Source organism: Vanessa atalanta, chromosome 20 (assembly GCF_905147765.1).
Source record: "Vanessa atalanta chromosome 20, ilVanAtal1.2, whole genome shotgun sequence".
Taxonomy (NCBI): domain Eukaryota; kingdom Metazoa; phylum Arthropoda; class Insecta; order Lepidoptera; family Nymphalidae; genus Vanessa; species Vanessa atalanta.
This window is the reverse complement of record NC_061890.1, coordinates 6,315,990-6,335,057: the sequence shown is the minus strand read 5'-3', so window position 1 is coordinate 6,335,057 and position 19,068 is coordinate 6,315,990. Positions and strand designations below refer to the sequence as shown.

General features: G+C 29.2%; 2 protein-coding genes across 2 annotated transcripts; one reads left to right on the top strand and one right to left on the bottom strand.

Moving 5' to 3' along the window:
- Window positions 1-2,847: 2,847 nt before the first annotated feature.
- Window positions 2,848-9,371, bottom strand: LOC125071975 (cyclin-dependent kinase 1). The gene is made up of 7 exons (XM_047682426.1): window positions 9,009-9,371; window positions 8,712-8,856; window positions 8,195-8,329; window positions 7,485-7,594; window positions 7,061-7,174; window positions 6,299-6,401; window positions 2,848-5,681 (listed from the first exon to the last, which is right to left on the bottom strand). Exons 1-7 carry the CDS (start codon window positions 9,155-9,157, stop codon window positions 5,475-5,477), a joined length of 963 nt encoding a protein of 320 aa, XP_047538382.1. The 5' UTR covers window positions 9,158-9,371; the 3' UTR covers window positions 2,848-5,474.
- A 2,899-nt stretch (window positions 9,372-12,270) lies between these two features.
- On the top strand, window positions 12,271-18,950 carry LOC125071782 (putative uncharacterized protein DDB_G0282133). Its single transcript, XM_047682150.1, has 3 exons — window positions 12,271-12,405; window positions 14,643-14,860; window positions 14,984-18,950. The coding sequence occupies exons 1-3, from the start codon at window positions 12,361-12,363 to the stop codon at window positions 18,828-18,830; spliced, it is 4,110 nt and encodes a 1,369-aa protein (XP_047538106.1). The 5' UTR covers window positions 12,271-12,360; the 3' UTR covers window positions 18,831-18,950.
- The last annotated feature ends 118 nt before the right edge of the window (window positions 18,951-19,068 follow it).

Here is a 19,068-nt window from a genome sequence, read left to right as displayed (position 1 = left end):
AATATCTAAAAAAATTCATTATTTCTACATTCATACCAAACACCAAATAATTATATTTATATGGAAATATAAAGTCACTAACAATATAACTAAAGAATTACTCAAATTTAAACTAAAACTTTTTACCATTACCATACCCATTCAAATATTAAAGCATTATTAACAATATCACTTACCACTTGTGCCTCTGCATCGTACATTGTCGGGTCAGTAGCAATAGTATAGTATGTGTACGGTGCACGTGACGTAGTCTAATCCAATCCATTTCATTTTTTGCTTATTCAAATTATATGCAGGCAATAATTCGACAGGGAAATAAAGATAATTAGACACCTTTGACCTTGAAGTTTGTCATGACATTATTGATCGAGATCTATGATAATCATTATGGATTGGTGAAAAACGGAAAATTAAATGTTGGCGATTTTTTATCAAAACATTAGAAGTAAAATTCTATTGGATATATATGTACTAAAAATAAAGACGTTATATACGTAATATGTCAATCTAATTTGTTAGCTTTATTCCTTCTACTTTTCATATAATCATAATACAGTGTTAGGTGCTTATTATATGGAATAGCCTGGATTAGTGTAGACGTTAATTAGAAACAGTGCATATTATATACATTATGATAATACCTTGCATAGTTATTGTTGGTTTAAATACAGAACCTATACCACAAGTTTGTTTCTCACCAATTATATCACCTTTGATTTTAATAATGTTTTAAAATATAAAGCCATCAATATAATTTCACACATGACCGCTATAGGTGCTGTAATCGTAATTGCTATTGAAAATAAACTATTTAAATGCATAACTCATTATATTAAATGGGTATTGTAAAATTACGAAATGTACAGAATATAGATATGCAGAAATAGAAACTATAATCATTATTTCATTAAAATCTAGGATACCGTCCTAACAAAGGCACATTATTAATATATAAATAAGAAATAAGAATATGAAAATGATTTTTGTATTTTTAAAATATGTGGATTTAAATACCTAGCTTCCACGCGCAGCCTGTGATGTACGCCTTCGTTTGTGTTATTATAAAAAAAAATTACTTTTGCCTTCTATACTTAGGTATTTGCTTCAATTTTTTTTTATATTTTTAAAGCTAGGCTTCTTGAGTTTTTCTTCATACTAGAATTATATTATTAGCATAAATATATAACGTCCATAATTTGCTGGTATTTGGTATATAATGTAAATGGAATTACGGTCCGCTATTTCAATAGTCATTTAATATAATATTTAGATCGATAAAGAATACTTTGTGGATATATTACATATTGCTTTTTCTCAAAACTGAATATAACAGAGTGAATGATACGATAATATAACTTAAGTACAGAAAACAGAAACCAATTACAGGAAATATTTTGATTTTCGTATCTGTTCGTATCACTGCTGTGTTTAATATGTAATATAGTAATATTCATGTTATTTATAAAAGAAAGCGTAGTTCATCACGATTGTAACGATTTTTGTAATAATATTAAAATGAATACAACAAGTTACTTGATATCGATATATAGCATCGATTCGATCAATAGCCGTTTAGTCTACGATGGATGTCCCAGTAAGTGTAGTGCCTTGTTTTATAGATACTATATACTAACAATTTATTATTCGATGTAAGTAATAAGTTAGATTCCAAATACACTATGTAATTGAAAACTAACTTATTTGTTATTGGCATATCCATTATTGTAGTTTTGTAAGTTCCACGAGAAATGGTCATAGCCTCTATAATGCTAAGTAATAGGCAATAGAGCAAATACAGTCAAATATATAATAATTTTCAGTCAATGTTTATTTTATACAAGTTAGGTGTTGTGTTCGTATTCCAGAGCAATAAATATCTTTTTATCTAAACAGTCTTTTATTAAATAAAATAAAACTCAAAAATATTAAGAATACGTTTTTAATGTACAGTGTTTGAAGAATTAAATTATAACTATAATTAAATGCAATTCATTATATATATCCTAAAATAGAACGCACCAATTAACCTATGACGAAAATGTTAAAAAATATTCTTGAATCTATAATAAATTAAGACCAATTACAAGGCAATTTATGTAGTCACAAATAAAACTAAAAATTAGTTTTAACATTCCACAATAATCATTATGAAAGTAAAATACGATAACCCTAGACAACAAACAGAGTTCAAAATTAGTCCAACTGATACCTATCTAGTACTTAAGAAATTTTACATCTTCTCATAGTCATTAAAAAATACAAGATAAGACCTAACAACCAAAGATATCATGCCAAGTAGATTAAAATTATTCTTAATTAACATTATTTAAAATCATTCCACATTTGTTATGTCCATTCTAAAAACACTTAAATATGAGTTAAAACTTTAGTATTCTCAATATAATGTTGTCGCACAGATTTAAGTGTTTTTCCAGTCTTCGATTCGTAAGCTATGTCAGATTAGAAAATATTTTTTTTGCTTATAGAAAGGATTCAGCGAAGCAATAATACATACTATAGTACTATTATAATCCAGTTTAACTTATAACAGTCATTTAGTTATTTTTACTGAAGGCACATGTAATGTATTTTATTCGTTTTTAAATGTCATCATATATTTTTTGCCTATTATTCAGCTCATGATTACCACATATTCAGCTCAAATTAAACATATTTAGGCATAATTGAAAAGGGTAAAATCCGGATAAAATATGTAAGAGTATTTAACTTATAAGTACAACGCTCAATTTTATAATATGACCACTTAAAATATGCATTTTGCACAGATTTTTTAGGTAAATAGGGTGAATTGGATAAGTAATCTAATTACAATTGAAAATTAATGAAAATCGTTGTTTTTGTGTGTATTTTTGTTTACAATGTATATAAAATACAAAATATAAAATTCTGTTCGTTTTTTATAAAAAGTTGATTTTGGCAACTTGAGGTAACAAGGATTTGAATATTCAATTCGTTCAAGAGCTTATAAAAATTGGCAGCACAAATTTCCCGTCAAAATTACAGCAGTTATGATTTTGATATGACAATATTTCAAATATGTATGTCAAGTAATGTCTAGCTTTCGAACAATACGAGTTAGTTTCGTAGTTAATGAGATTTCCTAGTCAAGTGAGCAGTCATACTACCCATGCAGATAAATAATGATATTGAAAGTGACATTGCCTCCATTCACTTATCGTTTGTACATTCTCGCTTTATCTGCATGGGTAGTAAAGAGAAACACCAACCGATTGAGTCAAAAATTAAGTCAATCTTTATACCACGGTATTATATTGTTAGTGCCCTTTTTTGTTACATTATTATTACATCATAAATATTTTATCACTTAAGTAATTTAACGAAATGTCTGTCTATATTTAAAATATTTTAGTACACGTTGGTAAGATCCAAATAGCTTGAATTCAAAGTCTAGTGACAATTACTTTTTAAGGATAACTATGAAATAAATAAATAAAATACTTTGATGCCACAAAAAAATTGTCGAAAAAGTAAGTATCTATTCTTACTAGGTTTTTAGTTAAACAGTGAAATCCGCGCTATCAGAATGGGATGGAACCTGGTCAAAATGAATCAGAATGACAGTTCACGAGAGAAGGCGCGCTGATATTAATTTCTGAACAATACAATAAATCATTGCAAATGTCGCGATAGAAAAAAGCGAATAGGATTTAAGATGATCGTCTACGAATGTATTTTAGTTGCTATTTATTATGAATCTACTCACTAACATAATCTGAAAACTATAAATCTTATTAATGATCCTTTCAAAATCTACAGCAACGTCTCGCTAATTCGCCGATGCAAAACTACCAGGCCGACCTCACTCTGCATGTGTCTCAATTACAAAATGTCGCATCCCATTCTCATCGGAATTTAATTAAAATTCTTTACGGCGTGAACTACAATGTTACGGCTAATCATTAAACATCTAATTTAGTCTTATGATGATGGAAATAATTCCATCTTGTAATGGAATATAATGGCAGTGGTAGGTAACACTTTAGAGTCTTTACTGGTTTGATACTAAATTATTATTTTGAACTTTGATATTTGTAACACAATCTTTTTTTTTTTAAATTTAAATTTCAAATCTATATCTACCATTTATAAAATTTTTAAAAACCATCACATATTTATAAATTACATATTACGAAGGATTGACAAGTAATCGGTACACATTATGAGTTTACAATATTATAAGTTTTATAATTGGAACAATCTTTTTGTTAATATTTTATTATTTTTTGAAACATTAAAAATCCAACTAATTTAAAATACATACATACTTCTTTTGTGTAAACTTTTTGTTACAGATAAAGCAAATACTATTTATGCATTTATAATACAAAATAGTTGACAAAGTATGAGTTTCATTGATTACTCTTTAATAAGACAATTACAAGAAAAAGTTTAACTTGTAACCTTTTTTTTCAAGGACGATAAAAAATATAATAAGAATATTTTACATAAAATAGTCTGACAACTGGATGAATAGATTAAAATTGAATGTATATAAAAATAAGACTGGACTGGGGGTAGGTAAAGTTTTCTAATATCTGAATTAAAGAATTATCAATAAAATTTTGTTTAAAATGATAGTTATTTTTGTGTAATAAAATAATTTATACATGAATTTTCTACACTAAAAAAGTTAATTACATTAAAAAAAATTTAAGTTATAAAAGTTAGGCAATTTCGATTCTCTTTACGGTTGTTGCACTTTGCTATAAAATTTCTCTTAACCCCATAATAATTTAAATGGTATGATTAATTTATTATAATGGTGATACCACAATAAAATACATTTATTTTATTGAATGTGTTTATGTTTAAAATTATTAATTTTTCCCGCAAATTTGTTATGACCATACATATTTTTTGCCTTGAGTTAAAAAAAAGACATTATCGGATTAACATTTGGGTAAAACAGAAGACCAGATGCAGCCCTATAAAACTTAACCCTCTGAATTTCAAAGTCTCTGTCAATTGTGCGTTGATAATCAACCAGTCAGGACCTAAATTTCAAGTATCTACATTTCAGTTTTAATAAAAAACACTATTTATATATCAATGCTGTTACAACAATGTTCATAGGTTAACAAATTGTAACATGTATTTGATCCCTAAATACCAACATGCACAGATGATACTCAGCCTCCCTAACTACATAGATATTTTATACATGATCCATACAGAAATACTGCTCTAGCTGAATGTGACCTAGTGCTGTTGGCAATAACAGTCTACTGTATCTTTGTGTCTAATAGTTATTAACTCGAGAAGTTGTTAGAATTAATACTCTGCAATGTCACCAACAAGTCATAAGGCTGTAGGATTGCTCAATGGCATGCCATTATCAGTAGCAGCACAACCTCTCATTTTGGTTGTGTAATAGATATTTTCAATACACTCTATCACTTTGTTTTTAGGCACTATAATATATATTATGCACATTAGACACTCTGCACTGTGTTGTCAGTGTCTGGTGAGCCGTCGGCAGTGTATCGTATGTAGGGCGCGTGTGTAGCTAGTCCGGGCGGCAGCTTCACGTCCCGGAAGTAGCGGTGTCTGCGCGCGTCCTTCGCACTGATGCGTCGCACCGGGTCGTACACGAGCATCTTCTGGAGGAGGTCCATGCCAGTCTCGTCTAGATTTTGCACCTGAAAAATCAAAATCAAAATATACTTTATTCAAATAGGCTTTTACAAGCACTTTTGAATCGTCATTTAACAAACTATTTAAAGTAAAGCTACCACGAAAGTAGAAGTATTACAGTTTATGTAAAGTATCTATAAAAAAAAAAGATATCACATTAAAATAATTTAAAAGGAAATTTTATAGAATAATAAAGTATGAATCTGAGTAGTTATTAAAATAACTTTTTAGCTTCATCAACAAAATTTATTTATTATTCTGGGTTTTTAATCAAATCCAATACTTAATTCGAATACAATGTATTACAAGCAATGTTGAAATATATTGTTTAAATCATTCATTAATAACAGTTGCACTATGCAAATACTAAATATATTTATCATGAACATACCAATTTCTCACTTTTATATAATTTATAAACATGTCTAAAGACATTTTATACTTTTTCTCATAAGGATCAAGTCTCTGACTTCTCTAACAGATGAAGTGAGGTTAAGAGTAGTAGAAATATCAAAAATTACAACATTTGCTCACAAACAAAGTTCTGAACAGTCTTGAAATTCTATCTTACAAAGTTGTGGAATTAACTGACACAATTATTGAAATTACGTTATTTACTTACATGGTTATGAAGATTAAAAGTAGTCCAGTTAGGGAATGTGGGTTTGTAGTCTGGTAGTGAAGATACACCTGGCCAGATATCTTCAGTAGGCGTTCTCAACATTCTAAGTAAGAAAAGTAAAGATTTGTAAATAACATTTTTATTTCTTAGTAATCAAGCTTTTCTTCTTTATTGTTGATAATTTTGAGAAAACATGCAGAGAGGGTACTAGAAACTCATTAATTATTCTAACCATAAATACAAAGGTTGCTCTAATAGTTTGATTAATAGATTATATTTCAGAGTCAACCAATCAAGGTGAGCAGTTACAATCAGTTTTAATCAGTATTCTTTCTTTCTAAAAAAAAACACAACACAACAGTTCGTAAATTTTAGAATGCCTAAACATCATTTCACTTAATAAAAAAAAATATGTAAATTATTTTATATAGAGTGCATGAGGTTACATATGTCCTTACCTTTACCTGTACCCCTAAATACATGCATACAAGATTTATGATTATGGGTGAGTTCTTAAAAGTGTAACAAATTACATATTCATAATATTAGTCCAGATTAAAAATTAAAATTTTACACAAGGTTAAAACATTGATTAATTATGAAATTTCAACATTGTTACGAATATACTTCTCTAACATATACACAATGTGAATATCCTTATCAATATTATCTTTTATAAATTTACTTTATACTTTATTTTAAAATGAAATCCCTAATTTTCGCAAGTGTCACTGGGGTACAGTACAAAGATCAATTTCATACCTGAATATGCGGAAGAGTTGATCGATTTCTGAATCACCTTGAAATAAAGGCTTCTTTGAGGACATTTCTGAGAAAATACATCCCACTGACCACATGTCAATTGGGCATGAATACCTGTAAATAGAAAGTGTAAAAATATTACTTGGCCTAATTACACTGTTAATCCACAAGGTTCAATAGTTAAACTGATATACTTAATGTAATCCAAGCACAAGCTTGATTGAATTTGCTTTTAAATAGTAAGCTACACTTGGAAATGTAAGTAAGTATATAGATTTTTTTTTTTTTTCTGAAATACTTATAACAATGAGTACCATGTCAATTCTGTATACATGCAAGATGCCTACATTGCTATTTTTATATAATAAATTTCTGTACTTAACAATTTTCCAAATATCTAACAAAATGGTTATCAGACCCATACCTTTGACTGCCAAGCAGGACTTCAGGTGCTCTGTACCAAAGTGTTACAACTTCATGAGTGTATACCCTCACTGGTACACCAAATGCCCGTCCAAGACCAAAGTCTGCCACCTGAAATGAGCAAAATTCATAAACATTCATAAACTTATCTATTTTATCAGTAAATGTTTTTGTAATCTGTCTGTCTAGCAACGTAATTGTCACAATGGTTTCTTATTCTCATATACAGCAATATAACACATATAATCTAGATAAGACAGTAAACAGAATCACTACAGGCAGATTAGTGTGAATGAGAACATATTTTTGTTTTAAAAAAATGTTAAGGCCTCTTCTCTCTTTGGTATGAAAATCACTCCATCACACTGCTCTAATGCTGATGAGTGGTATCCTAACAATATTTTCCTTTACCACTGAGTACAAGATTAATAAAACAAATTCAGCAAATTAATTCAGTAGTGCTTGCCTCAGGTTTGAACTCAGAATCATTGGTTATAATTCACATCTTGTAACCACTCGGTCAATACGGCTCCTGTGAATATTGTTATTTAAATTGCAGAAATTAAGAAAATTATATTTCAGCATATTAAATTCTGTAGTAAACTCATTCAATTTGCACTGTATATGTAAATTAACTAATGTGTGTATACAGTGAATAAGTGTAGTCTTAACGTAAAGGTTGAAATTAGAGAAAAATAAAGTGACCAATACCTTGATAATACCAGTTTTATCAATAAGAAGATTCTGAGGTTTTAAGTCTCTGTGTAGTATGCGACGTTGGTGGCAGTACAAGATAGCATTGTTTATCTGATACAGGTAACTTTTCACTACCGTGGGATCCATGAACTGGAAAACAAAACAGTTTACAAATATGTGTACAATTTGAAAGAAACTCTAAAACTTATACTTTAATAAACAATTAAATTTGATTTTTCCCAATAAAGAAAAACTAAACTACCACAGCGGAAAACACCAATAGCACAATTATAAATATAATTTCAAGTTTAGATTTAGTTTTTTGTTTGTAAATTCATATATGAAAGTTATTATAAAGACAACAGTGACATATAAGCACTTGTCAGTACTATGTTCCCATTAAATGCCTTTCATACACATATAATACATATAATATTCACAAAACGGATCCATTTTTTGACAAAATTATGTGTCTAATAAATTACTTGCTCAAAATGTTTTTTGACACATTTGAAATAAATATAGTACTCACTTTGCCTGATCCTAGAGAATCCATGTATTTCTTTAAATCCATTGATAAAAACTCGAATATAAGATAAAGGCGAGATTCCTCCATTAGTACATCTTCCAGCTTGACAATATTCGGGTGATTTAATTCTTTTAGCAGGGAAATTTCCCTGTAATAGGAAAGATGTAAAACAAGAAAATGTTAGGTTATAAATCACCTTACATGTTTATTAATATTTGTGACTTTAAAATTCCACCGGCAGTTTTCCCTTCATTGTTTTCGTACGTAAAACATTGAAGGAAAAAATGCTTTAAGACTTACCGTATAGCTGTCGAGGGAATGCCTTCATCTTCAGATTCCAACCTAATTTTCTTCATAGCAACAAACTGTCCAGTTATTTTATTTTTTCCTTTATACACTACTCCGTAGGTGCCTTCGCCAATTTTTTCTATTTTAAGAAAATCATCCATCTTGTAAGGCGGAATTTTGTTAGATTTAGCAAACACAATTTTATCAAACTCTGCGGGTCAGTGGCCGCGCGTGTTTCTTTGAGGTTTATTGAAACATTTATTAAACTTATATGTAACCTATGTGTCACGAGGTTTGTAGTATTTCAATTATTTTTTTATTGCAAACTATTGCAACGTTTACAGCATTTAACGACTTTCAAACGAAGTTTTTTTAAATTCTACGAACGACATTTAACGCTGACATTGCCATTACTTAGATTAGTCTTTAATACTTATAACATATTTAAAAAATCTTATTGGATATAATAATGTAGAAATGTAATTAAAATAATGAAAAACATCAAGTTACTAAAAAATCTTTTAAAAAAACTAATTTTATTTTATTTCATATAATTAGTAAATATTTTTCCCCATTCACAGGATAAAAATATTTAAATTTGAATAATTAAACTTTTGTTCTGTTCAAGATTACCGCTACTAAACTTCCAAACTATCTATAAATTTATAAACGAAAACAGGTATGCGAGTATAAGAAGTGGCGATTCGGCGAAGCTATAGTCGTATCTGTAAATGTTGACGATGTGATACCAACTTGGGGGTATTTCCCCCAAAGGGTCTAGTCGTACTTCTATGGTGAAACTGCCCCCAATAGAAACCTATATCGTTACCTCTGTTATTTTGAAAGGATTAGTAATAGCCCTTGATCGAATAGATATTAGATTCATATTTGAGATAGTCTAGGATCTTATATATTATGTATATCTTTATTGATTTTAAAGCTAGAAAAATTTAACCGATGCCTGTAGAAGTACAGCTATATACTTTAGGGAGAAAAGTATAAAAAGCAAGAAATTATGTTTATAAAGAAAGAAAAAATTCTGAACAAACAATAATACAATTGAATTGAGAACCATCAAGAAAATAACTTTTTTTAAAGTTGTATTTTTTTTAATGTTAGTTAAAATAAATACTCTAAACCAAAACGTTTTAACTGCGCTACCTGTAGTCTAAAAATTTAAATACATACCTTAGAAAAATAAATACCTTAGAAAATGATGATTGGAAAGTAATGACTGGGCTACTGTTATACTAAGAGCCAGTTTACGTAGGAAAAAGATATGTGTATGAGTGTTGGACGCGACGACGAGATATACGTCCGCCGTTAAAATTTATATGGCAATACTGCTAATCTGCTCGTTTACATTTTGTTTACAGAAATAACTTACAATACACTTTATGAGTATAACAGTGTTCAATTTAGATTGAACAGGAGAATTTTTGGGTACATTTAATTTTTATATTAGACTTATATATTACACAATACGTTTTACGAAAAAAATACTATTTCGATTGAAAAGACACTTTCAAATGAGTAGTAAAGTCTATCAATATCGTTGAATATAATGTATTGATGGAAATTTACAATACAAAAGGTATACTTTAGAAATTTTATTTTTAACTGTCTCATTAGCTAAATACAAAATGTTCTTTTTGTGAGAACAACTAAAGTACACATTTTGTATAATTATTTATATTGTTATTTATATAGTGTCATTTTTATATTCCGATTTGATAAAATAATATACAACTAATGATTAAAACAGGTGACATTGCTTAATGACTGCCAGATAGTACCTAATTTTCGTCAAATATAAATAGACTACTCCTAAAGATCACATTTTAGTTTTAAGAGCAGGGATGTTACGGATATAAAATATCTCATTAGATCAGGATATGAATACGAAAGTATTTCGCAAGTGTTCAATTGTTTCATGTACGTAGGTATATTAGATTAGGAATTCAAGAAAAGGAAATATAAACCATTGCAAGGTAACTTTATTATATAAGACGGTTCGGTGCTCCCCTAATATCGCTCCTAAGCACCTAATAATTAAACAAATTATCCATTAAGTTTTTACCAGTATATTCCATTTACCAGTATGTGAACAATACCTCAAACATATACCCGGCACTTACGTAAATATTTATTTTCTTATTTTATTATTGGAATATCTTTAAAAAAATATTCAAGAGTACATAGTAACTATACAAAACACGATTACGTTGAATCGAAATCGTAATTGTATTGTATTATTTATTTAAGATATAACTTTAATAAATGTACAAAAACACCTGTTATAATGTCTGGTACCAGACAAAGACTTAGCAAAAAATACTTCAATATAATTCACATATATTCTTTTTAAATTTGTATTAATTTAAATTTGTTTTAATTTACTTTATGTGTATATTTAATTTTTAATGATAGAAGTGTACACTTGCTTATTGATAGTCAAAAATCTACCACCGGTTCGGAATTTAGCACCTCGGACCTGAGAAGAACCGGCGAAATAAACTCAGCGGGATATATATATATTTTTAAATATAATCTTATATCTGTATATAATATTACATTAAGAAATTTGTTTACTCTTTTATCAACAATTAAAAAAATATTACAATATAAACAACTTATTTAAAATAATGTCTGTATATAATATTGCAGACATATAATACATTAATATATTGACGACCTCCGTGGTCGAGTAGTGTGTACACCGGTTTTCATAGGTACGCCACTCTGAGGTCCCGGGTTCGATTCCCGGCCGAGTCGATGTAGAAAAAGTTCATTAGTTTTCTATGTTGTCTTGGGTCTTGGAGTTTGTGGTACCGTCGTTACTTCTAATTTCCATAACACAAGTGCTTTAGCTACTTACATTGGGATCAGAGTAATGTATGTGATGTTGTCCAATATTTATTTAATATCACTTTAAGAATTCTGTTTACTGTTTTATCAACAATTCCATTCAGAATATATAATAATTATAACAACGATACCAATAATATAAATGCTAAACTAATAGGTCTGACATTTAGTCAGTCTGGGACCAGGATAGACATAGATCATCAAACACAGGCTTAATGGAAAAAAAATGTTGACGTCAACAGAGTCGCGAGGAATAGCTAGCAAACTAATTGTAAGTCAAATGGCGACTTGATATGGTATCTTATTTCTGTCGATCTCATCACTTTCGGTCACGTAATTATTCTTATTATTCACAATGCGTGCTTTTGAACTCATTACCGTTATCGTTAAATTATCGAGAGATTATCTTCATTATAATCATATTAAAATAGCCTGATCATTGAAAGATCAGTTTATTTGGACGGAGATTCCGATGTGAATTAGAAAAAGTTCAGAAATGTGGAAGTGGTTCATTTTGTTATGGTTATCGCAATGGAGAACTGTAAGTTTATTTATATACACTTATTAAACACTAATTCTTATAATTTGTTAAAAATCAAGCAAATCGCAGTCGATGAAATGATTCTAACAATATTCTGTAGAGTTTATAAATGTAAAAATTATAAAACAAATTAGCTTTCTACATTTATCCTTAATTCCGCTAAATTCTTCAAAATTAAGTATTCAACGGTTTTTATATGGTTTCCATTAACATAAAGTTCGATAAACGCAAAAAGTTCATTATCATCATTAGTTAATATTTTGTACACAAAGATGATGATTTATCCAAAAAATGGTCTACAGAAAAATCCGCAATAATATGTGTCCGCTTTCTTAGGTACACTCTTAAATACTATTTTTTATCCGACTAGCAGGAAACTTGCAAAGACATTTTTTCAATTTTATTATTAAACATTATTCTGGTAAATATGTTTACTAGAATAAGGCGTAATACCTAATACCTGGCTTAATACCTTGGGTATTTAATGTACTTATATAACTGACTGTATGTAAAAACATATTAGGATAGGATGTTTGTTTATTGGTTAGTTTATGTTTATAATATAATTATATTTTTATTTTTATAGTTCATGTATGTAATATAATTTAATATACTGTAAAAGATAATTTTCATCTAAAATTTTCTTGTAGATTATATAAAATTTCAAATAAAGTACAAGAAAAATCTTTAAGTGAACCGCCAAAATTTCAACCACTTTAGGTCGAACCCGAAGGTTAAATTTGAGAAGTATAACCAATATGCTACGAAATTAATATAAAAGATATATCCAGATTTATATATTCACATTCGACAGTAATTTCACGTAGAATTTACGTTGACAAATTTATAAAGTCATGAATAAAAATGAAAAAGCGTATTTGATATGCGCACGTATGATATTGTATTTAACATAAATTAATAAAGCTAATAATGAGCCGAGATGGCCCAGTGGTTAGAACGCGTGCATCTTAACCGATGATTTCAGGTTCAAACCCAGGCAGGCACCACTGAAATTTCATGTGCTTAATTTGTGTTTATAATTCATCTCGTGCTCGGCGGTGAAGGAAAACATCGTGAGGAAACCTGCATGTGTCTAATTTCAACGAAATTCTGCCACATGTGTATTCCGCCAACCCGCATTGGAGCAGCGTGGTGGAATATGCTCCAAACCTTCTCCTCAAAGGGAGAAGAGGCCTTTATCCCAGCAGTGGGACATTTACGGGCTGCTAATGCTAAAAAAAAATACTCCTCAGCATATTTAAATGAATCAATGAACCCTCGAACCTACGGTGCAAAGAACCGCTTATTTTAAGATAGATTGAAGTTTAAGAGAAGCAAAATGATGATTGATGAAATGATGATTATGACATCTAATTTATTTAAATGATCGCTTATTTATGAATAGATATAATACTAGCCAACCACCTCGGCTTCCCACGGGGGCAATTTATTAATAAATAAAATGAAAATCACGTTTTGCGTGAATATATTGTGTAGGTATGTTACTTTTTATAAGGTTTATTTAATGATTTGTTAAATATACTACAAATAATATAAAAATAGCTTTGAGTCATAATTGTTGTTTTTATGGCGACAGCCAATTTCTCGGTTTCACCTGGGAATTAACCTTGGGAAACTATTTAACAAGTTGCAGGGAATTACAATAATCTCGTTATATTGTTTAAATATACAGTCACCATTATTTTATTAACTTTTAGCCAATCTGTAACAGGATTTCTTAGGATTTATTAGGCCTTCGGTGTCGGCTCAGCCTTCGGCCGAAGGTTTTACCGATAGCCGATACAAAATGTATTTGTTATGTTGCCGATATAAATGGTTGTAAAAATTAGGAATTGACATTAAGTTCACAAAAGCCCAGTTAAAGTAAAAAAAAAAAACAACAAGTTTAGTCGTCCTAGGCTCGCCCTGCTCAGCTAGCTAGTAAATCCGCCATTTGGAAAGCAATAGAAATGCAGCTATTTGCAAACGTTGAGAAATTATACCCCTGTATCTAATAAACTAACTAATAAACAAACATCCTATCCTAATATGTTTTTACATACAGTCAGTTTATTTGAGGTCTTTGTACTTTACTTTTTGTACCTACTTCATTTTACTTACATACATATATTTTTTCATCATTTTATCAAATTATTATTATACCTAAATAAACTAAATTAAGAAAAGACAAATGTATTAAAATGTTATTATTTTTTTAATTTTATTACAAATTACAGTTATCGTCAGAACCTCTGATAAGCGAGAATATAAGAGAGTCCAGACAATTAAATTTTGCTGAGTGTTGTCCCTGTCACGAGTCACAAACAAGCGCTGATTACGATGCTATGGAAGCAGCAACGACTCTTGACAGCTGTCCTTGTCAGTCGGCACTAGATTCTGAATCGGCCCCATCAATCTTCATACCTACTGTGAGAGCAGTCGAACCATTTATGAGGTACCCATTATTGTGAATATTGTTTTAACAAAAATTAAAGTGGGTGGTATATATATATAGATACATATAAATAGTGGTTATACTTATTTAGATTCCTAGACCTAATAGATTTTTTTTTTTCAGATCAAGTGAAGTAAAAACTCCTAAGCCTCTTTTGAAACCTGAAGTAGGACTTGCATCTTCTGTTTTGGAAACTTTACAGGAAGTAACGGACCAAGAATATCAAGAAGCATTGGTTAGAGATGCTACAAGAACTGCACTTAATGATAGAGAGGAAAACCTGTTAGAACCAGAAATGGATAATATACCGAGAAATATAGTTAACATTATCTTGCAACCAAAAGATGGGCATACGATAGATGATGTAATGCCAGAAGCATCGCATGTACAAGAAACACGTTGCGTTCATCCACCTTTAAGTAGAGCCAATAGTTTTGACCAAATGAGGCTTAAGCCAAGAAACAACCTGTTAGGAAAAGCTTTTCCTTCGTCAACAGTGAAAAGTGGTAAAAAATATTTTGATATGGCAAACAGTGCGAGTGATATTCAAGAACATAAGATGCCTCTAAAAAGTAATATTATAGAAGATTTAAAATTAAAATCTGACTTACTAAAGATGAAACTCTTTTCAAACGTTAAGAATAGTTTAAAAGATAATTCTAATACATTAAATCAATTTGATAAGCAATCTAAAAATAAAAATTCTAATGAGAGTCATACCAAACGTATTCCTAATTATAAATTTGGTTCGCTCTTAGATTACTTAAAAACGTCGAAACAAAAAAATAATCTACCGTTGAAAGAAACCAATAAAAAGTCAGAAGATATTTCATCTTCACCAAGTAATCCTCAAAATTATTACTTTAGAAACAATGAAAATATACACCAACTATACGAAAATGATAAATCATTACTACATGCAGAAGACTTGATAAAAGAAAATCCAAATTCAAGAGAAAAGTATTTAAATGATAAGTTTATAGAAACACAAAAATCAGTAATTAAAGATAATGAAAAAAACAATTGTGATGTAAACCTCTCTAATGCAAACAATTTTAAAGAAACAACATATATTAAAAGTGATGAAAGTATGGATGCAGAGACGAGTCCGACTGAACTAAATACTAGTGTAGTGGATATATCTATTAAAAAACTAAGCTCAAAAGAAAAATATTTCAACGAAGATAGGAAAAGTGACATGTATCCTAGTACAACATTCAATAACAATATGCAAAATCAAATTTCTGTTAAAGAAACTGTACCAGGAGACTATGACGTAGAAGAAAATAAAAACAAAAATGAATTTATGACTAAAAATGGAGAAAACGATGAATTTGAATATGAAAGTAGCGACGGACACTCATGTGACGCTGATGAGGCTGGATCAAGTGATGTCTTTGAAATTGCTAACATTCCACAAACAAAGGAAAAAAACAGCGTTGATAATGTCAATGATTTTGATATACACGAACAGAAACTATTAAATACTGCAACATTGTCACTAACAACGACAGAAAAAAGCTTTGTAAACTATGATATTTTTAAATCAAACGACAATAAAATATTTCCAAATATAAAGACCGACGTCCTTAAAACGTTAGAAAAAATTAAAAATGCAAATATAAAAATCCAAGATAAACTGCGATTAAATGCACAAAATGTTCAAAATTTTGATGTGATAAATAATTCTTCGACAGAAATAGAACCGAGTACTTTTAAAATATCTAAAAATGATACTGAAGAAAACTATACTAATAAGAGTAACAATATAAATACTCAAGATTTACAGGAAATGTCAGATCGTATACTTAATTTAAGTTTAGCTAATGAAAAGTTAGTAGAACCATTGGTATCGGATTCTACGGTTAGTATAAATAACAATACAAATGTCGATATGGATAACGAAATATCACCATCGGAATCAAAAAATACTATAATATCCACAAATAATATAAATAAAATGAAAAATCCAACTTATTCCTCATCAAATTCACTATTAAAAAGTTCTGATAACATTGAAAATATAGTGGAAACATTTCATGAAATAGATAAAAATCAAGATAAAATCAATACTGATGTAATCGATTCTACATCTACAAAAAATCTATGTGAAAATATAACTCCTAAATTTCCCAATAACAACGAAGTAAGTTCATCAAATGATCAAGAGAAAGAAATGATGTCGCAAGCTAGTAGCCCTTTTGTAAACAGTGTACGCCATACTAATCGAGATTTTGTCGTTCAACCTGAATCGAATTTAAATGTAAAAGGATTTCTGGATAACCTTAAGTCTTCATTATCAGATATTTTTAATAATGATGAAAATATAAATGCCAACAAAGGTGGTGACAATAATAATAATAATTCAAATAAAAATTCAATATATTTAGAAAAACCTGAACAAAATAATTTAAATAGATCACCATTCAGTTTAAATGAACCTAAAAATATTGATACGGTCAAAAGCTATTCTCAAACGAGAACTCGCGATAATATATCGAATTGGGATAAAAACAATCGCTTACAGTCTTATAAAGCTAGAGTACCTAGCCCAGATTCACTTAATTTAAAAACAGTACCATCATTATCTAATAGAAAACAAGATATTTCACAAGGGCCATTAAAAGATGATGCTGAGGTAAGGTCAGCAAGTACAATCTTTCAATATCCAGTGGAAATACCGAGTTCTTCTAGGTTAAAAATTCCGACTAACAATGGCAAAAAAAATTATGATTCCGTTTTTAATTTACAAAAAACTCAAGACATCTTACCAGCTACTGAATCTTTAAACACATTTTCGGAAAACTTCAAATCAAGAACAGATGATGCTTTAAGAAATATAAAAGAGTCTATTGATGACTTACGAAGATCACACATAACAAATCAGAATAATTTAGTAGGGGAACCCCAAACGCGTCAAAACATATTTCGGGCTAATATACAACCAAATGATCTTGAAAAAAAATTACAGAATTTCAATTCAGATTTAAAGGACAGACTTTTGCAAGTGTCGCAAAGAATACCAGATATTTTGCACTTTGACGACAAGTCTGCTTTACATGCAAAAAATAAATTAACAAATCTCAATAATAGAATGAAAAGTAATTCGAAATATAAACCTCAAGTTAAAAGCAATGATTTACCAAAAAGCAGAACGAATTTAGCGTTAAAACCATATACATCGCAATCAATTTTAGGTTCAAGTAAGAAGGGAACATCAAAATCAAGCTTAAATCTCTCTCCGAATATTTTAAATGCTAATTTAAGAAAATTCGAAGATTCTTTACATTTGGGTCATAAAATTGAAAGTAAAAGTCCTCTAAGAAAAGAAATTAAACGTAAGCCATTAAAAGAAAACAAAGTAACCTTTTCTTTTACTACATCTCGCCCGGAAATAACCAAATTAAGACCAAATCAAAAAATATATAATAAGCTTACACCAGAAACTTTGCGATCCTTGATTAAGTTACCAAAAACATCATATAAAACTCCATTACAGAACGGTCTTGAACCTAAGTCAAAATTAAAACCTGATGAACTAAAACATGCAGCAAGTAACCAATTTACATCACACATTGCACCGGATTGGAAATTAGATAATTCCAAAACAGCAGCATTTTCTTCTTTGGAAGAATCCGTTAGTGATTTATGTGACGACAATACTAATCCAAAAAATAGTGGATTTTACTTAAAAAATGTACCAGAAAGTAATGAACCTAAAAATGTATTGTTGTCTAAAATGAGAGATGCCGTCAAAGCCAAAAATATGCCATCAGGTAGCGATTTAAATAAAAAGTTTTTATATAACAGCAGTAATAATTTGAAATCGATAGCTCTACCAGATGCAAAGCAATCAGCTTCTAATAATATTAATACAGCTACACCAAGTTTTACAGATAGACCTTTAAAGGAAAACGTTTCATACAAATGTAAAATGATCTGTTTTGAGGATAATGAAGATTCCAAATAATAGAGGCGAAAAAAATTACGACAAAAATATTTATATGTTGTAAATAAAGTCTACCAAGTGCATAGCTGTTAAGATAGTTAAATTTTATATGTAAGAATTTAACTTGTAATAAAATACTATCAGTTTTCTTTGATTTTTATTTATTTTTATCTACAGCATCAATAATTAAAGGCTCTATAGAGATTTGACAGTCTTGTACTGTAAAAATAATATTAGAAGATTAATAGAAAGAATAACA